Raw genomic sequence first — 10422 nt, forward strand, 5'->3', positions numbered from 1 at the left:
TTTATGTTTGCATATCAAGCTGTGATTTATACGACTTTCTTTATTTCATTTTCTTTTTTGATTTAACTAAATATTTTTCTTGTCCATTCTATGACAATACGTATCAATATTCTTCATTATGTGTCTTTAACATGATTTGCGATTTGTTAATTAAATTAGATTTTTCTTTTCTCATTTTTTTCGATTCAAATTAATTTTCTTTGCTAAATGAGCTCATGTCTATTTTGGTATTATTAATATATTGCTCGCAAACTTGTTAAGGGACTGAAATACTAGTATTTAGTAGTTTGTTATTGTCAAAACAAAACTATAATGTTTATAGCATAGACTAATCACTAAACTCAAAATCATTTAATCTTCAAACAAAATTATTGTTATAAATTGGAAAGTAAATTTCTAAGGGGGATTTTCACATCATATAGTGGCATGCAAGAGGAAATAAGGAATATGTGCAATCTTTTTACGCACATAATGTAGATCAAAGTTACAAATTTCTTATTTTGAATTGTTAAATTTCAATTTATCTATTCGATTTTTCAGATACTTTTTCAACAATCGAAAGCTAATATATTCTATGAAAAGCTACGCTAAATCAATTAAACATAACTATCAGTATTTTTTAGTCCTTCTAATATGAATTGATGATACTCTAATCATTTTGATGACAAATCATTTTTAAAAATTTGAATTAAAAATTATTAGACCAATGTTTTTTAATAAAACAATATCTGAACCACAAAGAGTATAAGACTTGATAGAATTAGCCCTTAATGCCGTAAATTAATTTGAATAAATTTCTAAATATATAAAATCACAATTTTTTATTCACAATCAAAATCTAATAAATAAAAGCGTGTAAAATCGATGACTGATTTGCTTATGAAAAGGAGATTTTCTTAATTTTCACACCATTTTTATCTAAATTATTTGTCGTCGTGTTTACAACAGTTTTTCCTAATTTTCCAATTCTTAGTGACTTCGATCGTGTTGGCGGTGCTTTTGTCGGTGTTGGCGGTATATTGGGAAGTTTGCATGAGTCTTTTAGATATTCATAAACCGAACCTACTCTTTCGACTAATCTACTACTATATTTATGAGCAGTTTTATCTTCTACTGAAGGAGATTTTATGCAATCTGATCCTCCAAATTCACAAACACGGTAATCTTTATTTTCAGAAAGAAGAAAAGATTAAAAAATTGAATTTATTTTGACTTTTCTTATACTTACGATGAAGTATGGCAGAATTAGATGGAACATTTAATGATCCCATGGAAGGTCTAAACTCCCAGACAAAATGATTTCCAGCTTCTATCACAGCTTCAGGTTTACAAATATATTTTGACCTTTGTTTTTGTGGATGAAGTTTTTGTCTCCTGTAATAAAGATTATTAAAGTTGATATTTTACTGAATTTTTTTTGTTCTCCATGCTTACCTTCTGGTTTTCTTTTGAGTTACAAGAGTCGCTCTTAATTGGGAATTTGGTATACTCTTGTCAAAAATTGATTCATCATTTGCAAATTGTAAGTAGAAAAATGCATTCTGAAATGAATATGCACCCGTGTTTTTATTGTTTACTCTTTTTGAGAGCCAACTGTAAGAAAAATTTGATTAAGGATAAGTACATTTACTATTTCATTATTTATTCTTACTCTAGTAAATCGCTAATTGTATCATTATGTCGTGGGATAATAAATTCATCTAAATCTATCAATGCAACGTGAGAATATCTAAAATGACAAGAATTTCTCATTTAAATCATTTTAAAGTCTTCACACAAACAAAATATGATGAATTACCTATACATGTTTCTATATAAGCAGTCATTTAGTGAGCTAAATAGTCCTTCGGTTCTTATTTCTTTCTGTGATTTCATCTTCAAATTCCAAGGCAAAATTTCAACAGTAATTTTCGGACTTCGAACTGTCGTCAAATTGTCATTGTGCGATGTTAAATCGCCTGTTAAATTTTTATCGCCACTATTAGGCCGTAAATGTGAATTGACTAGAAACGTTTGTGGAATCTTTCCTTCCATGTAATGCTGTAAAATGCAGTTTGCTTTTGGACCAATTGTATGATTATAAAATGTAAAATGTGTCACGCCTAAAAGATTATTTAACTCTAAGAATTCAAGCATGTAGTACGCCTGCAAGAAAGTAAAAAATCATTAACCAAAACTCATCAAGTATAAAATAGTTTTAATGATTAACTTACTTGGTCATAATTAAAATGTAAAGGTTTAACACAAACTGCAATTTTATTGGGTATGTCAGCATAACTTCGATTAGTAAAGTCTTGATCAGCGTCAGTGTTTCGAAGCAGTAGAATATTACCGGGAGGCATACGTAATTTGCTTACTACACTAACAGAGTATGGAACATCCAAGTATGACAAACGTAATGGACAAAGAATAAAACAAGCACTGTATTTAAGATTCCAATTTTCTCTAATAACTTTAACTCTGGCCATTACAGACACAGATCGAAATTTGGTATTATTTCCATCTAAAGGATACCACATTCTACACCAGACTTTTTCAGGACTTCTTGTTTTAGTTGCACCAATAATTCTTAACATACGTCCATCGCGCCTATCGTAGTATGCCGAGAATACAAAGAACTTTAAACAAATAAGATTATTAATTGGCAATTAGTTTTTAGCACCTAAATTCATTTGGTATAATACCTTAAAACGAGTTCCATTAACGACTTGCCAATGTCCATCTTTTGGTTTTGTATTTGGAGGATAAGGAGGCAAGTTTGATTCAATCTTTGATGGTAACATTTGTCCCCATGTTAATGAATTGGGATCATTTTCTGGAACCACTGGTATTCCACTCATTAATTTATCCTGAGGATCAAGTTTTCTCTTTTTAAATAAACTACTTATTGCTGATGCTGCAAATCTATTCTCGCGAATAAAAATACTTGAATCTTCCGCATAATCTTCCTACAAAAAATTTTTTTTTTAATTAAAATACATAAAGACCATTTAATTTGTAATTTAAAGCTTACTTTAACATCCTCATAGTCAGGCACGGATTCACTGAAACGATTATTTACATTGACATGGCGAACTTGGACATTGTTTCTATCATCAATCATCAAAACCTGTTGAGAAATATACTTAGTATTTATTTTAAAAAGTTTCATGTGTAATGAATTGTGTGTCATGTTGACCGCAAATATGTAGCATGTAATGACACAGAAACATTAGTTCCCATGAAACTCAAAGTATTGATTGTATTTACCTCTGTAAGGATAATGATTCCAAATATCGCAAAAAAAGCTATGACAATCAGAAAGGACATGCTAGTTCGTTCACGCGATCCCCACGTACTTTTTTTGCTACGTTTTTTGGAAGTTCCGCTGTGTTTTGATTTCTTTGTTGATTCGTTCGAATACATTTTACTTCTGATTTTTTTCGAATCTCAATATCAATATTATTTATTACATTTATTGTATGAATATCATGCTTATCATTTGTATTCTAATGTTTCTTCTTCTTTCATTATTTATTCAAGCAGATAACTAGCAACTTTCTAAAGAATGATATCCCATATGGATATACTAAACACAATATTTTCATTTCCTTTCTTTCACATTTAATAATAATTCACTCTCAAGTATTATGAAATCAATGAAGACTTGAGCAATATCAGAAAAATCTAATTCTTTGATTATTTCTAGACCATATTGGAAGTTTCAATGAGAATTTCTTTTATTCTTATAAGAATGCACCAATAACTTGACAAAATTCTTAATTTTACTTTTGCACAATTGGAAAAATCTTATTTTCCTATAATCATCACAACCAAATTTACATTGAAAATTAAAACTTATCCCTTTTGTCAGCCATGATAGTACGTAATATCTATTTCTTTATACATCAATAAAAATGAATATTATTGTAATAATTTGTAAGTATAACTTTATATTTTTACATCTAAACTTAATTTTTATTTAGTTTTCAATGATTTAATATTGCAAAAACTGAAAATGAAAATTTTTTATGATTTCTTTATGATTCTTATTTGGTTTGTATGTATGAGTATGTCTTGCGCAATAAGGATAAAAACATTGTTTATAAAAAGTCAAACACATGCTTATACCGGCATGTTACCCTTTTAATGCAAACTTTTTCTATGTGTGTGATTCAAAATCTTTTAAATCATAAATGAGTGGTTATTTATTTATAACTTACAAATCAAGGTTCCTATATACTAAAATTGTTTTTTAAATCTATATCCATGAAAATTGTAACAAAAGAAAAAGATTTCTTTAAGAAAAAATTAATTTTATTCAAACTTTAAACTTGAAAAACTATACAAAAATTGGAAAAGAGTTCGACAATTTCAAAACTGGTTCTTTTTAAAATTAGGTTTTTCTTATTGAGATGTGCATGGAGATTTTGTTGGAAAAATTTAAAACATGGTAAAATAAACGTCTGATTTTAAAGAATTACAAATTTCCACGTTGTGCCTGGTCAATTTCAATAGCTTCAAAAAGAGCTTTGAAATTTCCTGCTCCAAATCCCTAGAAAACAATTTAAAATTAATAACTTTAAATTTTTAATAGCAAAATAATACTTACACTATGGTTTCGACGTTGAATAACTTCTAAGAAGAGAGTTGGTCGATCCTGCATATTTTTGGTAAAGATTTGTAGTAAATATCCAGTTGAATCATAATCAATCAGAATTTTCAATTTTCTCAGAGTTTCAAAATCTTCCTTAATTTGAAAATTATCAGCCTTCAAGCGTTCTTTCAACATGACATAGTATGTGTCAGGAACACTCAAAAATTCTTGTCCGCGAGCTTTAAGATTTTTAATTGACTCGACAATATCTTCAGTAAAAAGAGCAATGTGTTGAACTCCACCATTTGCATAGTAATCAACAAATTCTTGAATTTGTGACTTCTTCTTACCAACAGCTACAAAATCAAATTATATAAGAATAACTTTAGTTTGCAATATTCAAATCAAATGTTACCTGGCTCGTTTATTGGCATTTTGATTGTTTCTTCATAATTGGTAACAACGATTGAACGTAAGGCAGAAAATTCAGTGTGAATTTGGCTATCATCAACTGACCAAAAGCGATGGAACATTAAGCATTTAACATACCATTCTACAGTGGTTTCCATTTGACGATCTGGTTGATTTCCAACAATATGGTCAATACGAAGCAAATTAGTTTTTGGTAAAAATTGGATTATGTTGTCGTTTTGAGCATAATGTTGAACAAAACCAGGAAGGAATAATCCTTTATATCCTTTACGTTCCACTAGAGTGTGTGTTGTGTCTCCATACTGACAAGAATTGTTAAAATTATTTTAATGTTTTATACTTAATTTAGTTAAAAAGGTAGAATACCGTTTGCAATGTAGCAAATTTGACAGTTCCGTGTTCATCAGATTCTTCATAAACATCGCGAACAACTTTAGCTCCACGTTCTTTAGCACGATTAACAATAATTTCAATATCTTCAACTGCAAATGAAATATCTTTGACGCCATCTCCGTGTTTAATTAAATGACCTCCAATTTCATAATTATCAGTATCATATGGAGAAACGAATACGAAAATGATCTAAGTTACACAGCATAAGCAAAGACAAAAACAAAGGTAGATTCCGAAGATTAGAAAATCAGTTATTAATTAATTCATTTGCATAACTCACATCATTCTGCTTAACAACATGTTTTGCTAATTTTCGGGAACCTGTTTCTAATCCTTGATAAGCGAGAGGCTCGAAACCCAAACGTGTTACGTAGTAAGTTGCTGCTTGCTTCGCATTACTTACCCAAAACGTTACATGATCGAATGTCAAGAACTTTCCTCCATCAGGCTATATCAATTTGTATTGATAATTGTTATTATTTAAATAATTCACTAATTAATAATTTGATGCTAATCAGAGATTAATAATTTGAAAACTTTCCAGAAATCCACAAAAAAAAATTCTCCATATATTGTTTCTTACCTTAGGTCCTTTGTCAGTATATGTAGTCTGGAATGTAAAAATAAGTCGATTTAGTCCTAATAATGTTCACTTGCAATAACCAGGCTTCACTTATCACATACCATTTTCACTTGGTTCCACGAATCACTTACTTATTGCACCAGTTTTAAACTCCACAAGATTTGAAATTCAACTGAAATCGCGCTGTGTCTTCGCACTCCTATTTATCCTCCAAAAAAATATCGAGAAAATATTCTCTCAATAGAATAATGTTAGTGGAAAAACTAGTTTTGGAGCTGCGAAAGTTATTGTTTATATTCTTGAATAATTTATAAATGCACGCGGACCTGCAGACCTGTTTATCATTTAGAAACAATGATCTTGAAAAACATTTTTGGATGGAAAGTTTTCTTTATAAAAAAGCATCTCACCAGATTAATGACGTTTTGGAGGCGTGTGGCTCACATGCTGCATAACATCAAAATATTTTATATACAAGTCTACAGATGATTCGATGAAGTTGTTATTAATTAACATACTAGATCCGCATGTTATAATAAAAATTAATTCTGTTTTTTTTTTAGAGGAATTTTGTTGTTTTCGTAAAAGAAAACTTGTTCTTATTTTCATCGTTTTTGCATGAAAGAAATAAAATAAATTTACATAACTTCTTCGATGCTGCCATATTTACATAGATTTAAACAGTGTAATCGTTCATTCCTTCTTTTTATCATTTTATGTGACATGTACGTTTATTAATTTATTGCATATTATCTAACTAAAGATGAAACAAAAGAATGCAAAACATTTTTTTTAATTTATGCAGTTAGGTATATCACAAAATATAAAAATAATTTAACAAGAGATGTTCTGGCTTTAATTCATTCAACTTTTGATATTAAAGTAGCTTTGTCAACAAAGTAGAAAAAATAAAAATTACTAAGTGAAATATTTTCCTCTTTTTAGTGTGTTGGGTGAGTCTAAAAAAGGATACACATGTTTACAAAGCTGGTCCTTCATTCTCATCAGTTTCATCTGATAGATAGTCAACATTTGAAGGGTTGTATGGTTCCATATTTTCTAAAGATTTTGCAATTAATCGCAAATTTTCAACACCTGTTAATAGTTGTCTGAAAATAAAAAATTAGGTATTTAAGATCAAGAAAATCTAAGGAATTGATTTAAAAATATCGTATATACCTCAAATTATTTTCGGCAGTTGACGCTGCTAAACGCAAATCTCTAGCAACATGTCGATTATTCAAATTTGAATTTACTGAAACACCGCCAACTGCACCACCTTCACGAAGAGTCTCATTTTCCCGTCTTATATGTTGAATTTCCATCTAAAATTTAAACATACACTGAATATGTACCCAATCAAAATCACATTTTGTATTTTACTTACAGTCAATTGTTTCACTTGCTGCTTATATTTATTAGCTAAACTTTCTGCCTCCACAGCTCGTTGATTACTTGCGAAGAGATTCTCTTCAACTTGTTCCATACTTTCAGCTAAAGTAACATTATATTGAGTTTCTAAATTCTTAGCATGACTTATTTGCTGCTCGAGATCAATAATAATTCGCCGACCTTCTTCTAAATCTGTACGAAGACGTTCATTTTCTTGTTGTAATCTAATAATCAAAGATTGATTATCCTCATCAACAGATATTGTAGCTATATCTGCCAACCGTCCAGATGAATGTATTGGACCATCAGATAGAAAGTCTGGAAGAGTTTGCATTTTATCAATTGCAGCTTGTTCTCTTGTGATTTCGGGCTCATTGTGTGGACCATATGTTTCTTCTCGTTGCACATTGACATTCGATCCACTAAGATCCATTAAAGGAGGAAGTCCAACTTGCAATCCTCTTGAACGTTCTGTCGAAGGAAGATCTAATGGAATTGTAGGATTTGTTCGTCTACGGTTATTTGTTGATCGATTATTATATGGCAAATCATATGAATCACTGGACATATTTTGTGTATTTTTAGAACCATTTTGATGGTTCATTGAATCACAATTTCCTAGACTGAAATCTTCACAAGATAATGGCGACATATTTGCAGAAGGACTATCATTATAATATGATTCCATAAGCAAATGGTCTTGCACAAAATCTGGTAAGATGGATGAGTTCGATGAATTATTAACATTATTTTGTGAACGTCTTCCAAGATTTTGTTTTAGTGACGATGGTTCAATATCATAATTTGAATAGGAACGTGATGATGGGAATTGATAATCTGTGTTAAAACAGTTATTACTCCGTGATCCATGCATGTTTCGTTCCTCTGCTAATTCAGATAGACTAGACTGAGAATCGAAGGAAGAAAATTTTGGTGATCTTTTCATACGAGAATCTGATTGATTTTGTATTACATTAACCGACTGAAATTGTGGAATTTTAGGTCGTGCTCCTGTTGAACTAATGCTAGACCGTGATGGTGACGTTGTAGATAAAATTCCATTATTGTTATTACTTATACCAGTTATTTCGTTTCCATTCAATGAATTAATATTACTGGAGGCTGTATCCTGTTTAAGAAAGTGCTTAAATGAGAATGGATTTGAAATTTCCTTTGGTGCTTCACTCTGTCTAAAATCTTTTGTAAAACAAAAAAATAGACAATTTATTCTGGAAGAAAATAATTTTTATCCTGTTATTACCATGAGTCTCGCCTTCATTTGAATTTTTCGAGCAATTCACGTTGCTTTCTTTACTATTTAAGTCATTCGCATTCACTTCATCTTGCTGATTTTCATTTTTGTTAGCCATAATTTGAAATTTAATATTTTTTATTATAAAATCAAAAAACTATCATATACTTTTATTGCAAAACACATTCTGCTGCCTTTCAAATTTTTTTTGACCGTTATTAAATTTCAAAAACATATTGTCCAATTTTGTCTGTTTAAAGTTTATTGCTAATAATTTTAACTTTGAGAACTTTTTTAACTATTCAATAATAATTATTTATTATTTAAATACCAAAATGTTTTCTAAATTCACAATAATATTTTCATAAATGACAGACTTTTTAAAAGGAATTTTTAACATTGAATTGAAGACTTGTTGAAACCGAATTGTTCGCCACTTGAATAACTTGATTACAATAAAAATAAAGCATACCTAAATAAAGACTTAGTAATTTTCAAAAAATTATTTGTGATTAGTTGCAGACATAACAGTTATGATGATTAGGTGTCGTTTACTTATTATGTTTGTTTATTGATTGGAGGTCTTCGATTTTGTAAGAGATTAAATTTTTTAACAAGAAAAAGAGTGGAGACTAACGTAATAGGTGAACAGCCTCTTAACGAACATATTGATAATATCTAAAGTCACTCTAAGAAGATTCAATCTCAGAAGTTACAAAGTAATTAATCCTATTTAAATCCCAGAACAGGTGATAATAAAACTTCATCTTGACAATATTCAATAAAATTTAATATGTATTCTTGATTATCAAACTTAAATATTTTAATGTAATGACTAGTCTATTATTAATCTTTATGTACCTACATGAGGAAACTTCAAATTTGTTCAAATTGTTATCAAGATTTTAAAGCAAAAAGCATTCAATGATTATGTTTAAATAAAGTTCTATCACTGAATGCAGTTAGCATTATGAATAGTACATTTTCTTCTTAGTATGGATGTGCAAGCATTTAAAATTAAAATAATTGCATTTTTCATCGTTTGAAATGTGCTTGAAAAACAAAAAACCATAATCATTAATGTCATCAAGTGTTTCTGTTATTTTACAAAATTTATGCACCACTTTAACTCTTTGTTTTACTATTATGTGCTGTATATACAACAGGATGCAAAAACAATTCCATTACACATATAAAAGATTTTCTTAACAACTTGAACTTTAACGTAAACCTTTTCATGCTTCCATTAGTGAAAAGAAAAAAATAAGAATTTTATTTTTATATGAATACCAGAACTAACTATAAGTATGGGACTTAATCATTTCTCTAATATTTTTTAAGATTATACATGCAAAATTAGACATTATACGTATAATGATAGAAAACTTGTTGTTTCCGCTATGTTAATCTTAATTTAATATATTAAATTCGGAATTATAACAAAAATGGATTTGAAAATCATTTAAAATCCCACTATACGTATTTATTAACATTGAATATTTAATCATAATGTTTAAAAATTGGGAATTTTACATTAGACAATCACAATAAATCACAGTTAAAATTTTCTTGGTAGGATTAATCATAGTATACAATCCCGAGTGGACATAAATACGTTACATAACTAGTTGATGGCAAGTTATTGTCCAGTGGGTGAGTAGTTCTAACAGTTTTTATTCACTCGTCGGACAAGTAAGAGGCCATGGAACACATAGATTAAAATAAAATAACTTGGTTGTAAATAAATTTATGCTGCAAGGGGAAGAATTTAGAGATTCAGTTATTGTAAAATAA

At 29.2% G+C, this 10422-nt stretch overlaps 3 protein-coding genes across 4 annotated transcripts; all 3 read right to left on the minus strand.

The window, feature by feature from the left end:
* On the minus strand, window positions 1-4179 carry LOC139090666 (uncharacterized). The gene is made up of 9 exons (XM_070640464.1): window positions 3250-4179; window positions 3014-3109; window positions 2685-2948; window positions 2214-2618; window positions 1799-2145; window positions 1652-1729; window positions 1435-1593; window positions 1229-1374; window positions 1-1164 (listed from the first exon to the last, which is right to left on the minus strand). The coding sequence occupies exons 1-9, from the start codon at window positions 3403-3405 to the stop codon at window positions 878-880; spliced, it is 1938 nt and encodes a 645-aa protein (XP_070496565.1). The 5' UTR covers window positions 3406-4179; the 3' UTR covers window positions 1-877.
* Window positions 4180-4274: 95 nt separating this feature from the next.
* On the minus strand, window positions 4275-6214 carry Hpd (4-hydroxyphenylpyruvate dioxygenase). Its single transcript, XM_070640466.1, has 7 exons — window positions 6086-6214; window positions 5985-6011; window positions 5682-5849; window positions 5375-5590; window positions 4992-5310; window positions 4592-4932; window positions 4275-4534 (listed from the first exon to the last, which is right to left on the minus strand). Exons 1-7 carry the CDS (start codon window positions 6086-6088, stop codon window positions 4460-4462), a joined length of 1149 nt encoding a protein of 382 aa, XP_070496567.1. The 5' UTR covers window positions 6089-6214; the 3' UTR covers window positions 4275-4459.
* Window positions 6215-6692: 478 nt separating this feature from the next.
* l(3)04053 (lethal (3) 04053) lies at window positions 6693-8794 on the minus strand. Of its 2 annotated transcripts, XM_070640433.1 has the most exons (5): window positions 8638-8794; window positions 8350-8573; window positions 7372-8283; window positions 7164-7309; window positions 6693-7093 (listed from the first exon to the last, which is right to left on the minus strand). In XM_070640433.1, exons 1-5 carry the CDS (start codon window positions 8744-8746, stop codon window positions 6964-6966), a joined length of 1521 nt encoding a protein of 506 aa, XP_070496534.1. In that variant the 5' UTR covers window positions 8747-8794; the 3' UTR covers window positions 6693-6963. The 2 variants fall into 2 exon arrangements, with proteins under 2 accessions (XP_070496534.1, XP_070496533.1); XM_070640432.1 differs by having other exon boundaries at window positions 7372-8573.
* Window positions 8795-10422: the final 1628 nt, after the last annotated feature.

This window comes from Chironomus tepperi, unplaced genomic scaffold, assembly GCF_022539635.2.
Source record: "Chironomus tepperi strain 1889 unplaced genomic scaffold, CSIRO-AGI_Ctep_v1 contig_219, whole genome shotgun sequence".
NCBI lineage: Eukaryota > Metazoa > Arthropoda > Insecta > Diptera > Chironomidae > Chironomus > Chironomus tepperi.

Coding starts and splice junctions, on each gene's coding strand:
- Hpd (XM_070640466.1), bottom strand. Junction 5,850..5,984: donor ATACTGACAAAGGACCTAAG/GTAAGAAACAAT, acceptor AAATTGATATAG/CCTGATGGAGGAAAGTTCTT. Junction 4,933..4,991: donor AATGCCAATAAACGAGCCAG/GTAACATTTGAT, acceptor TTGATTTTGTAG/CTGTTGGTAAGAAGAAGTCA.
- LOC139090666 (XM_070640464.1), bottom strand. CDS start 3,405: ATGTATTCGAACGAATCAACAAAGAAATCAAAACACAGCGGAACTTCC. Junction 2,949..3,013: donor CTGACTATGAGGATGTTAAA/GTAAGCTTTAAA, acceptor AATTTTTTGTAG/GAAGATTATGCGGAAGATTC. Junction 1,375..1,434: donor ACTCAAAAGAAAACCAGAAG/GTAAGCATGGAG, acceptor TCTTTATTACAG/GAGACAAAAACTTCATCCAC.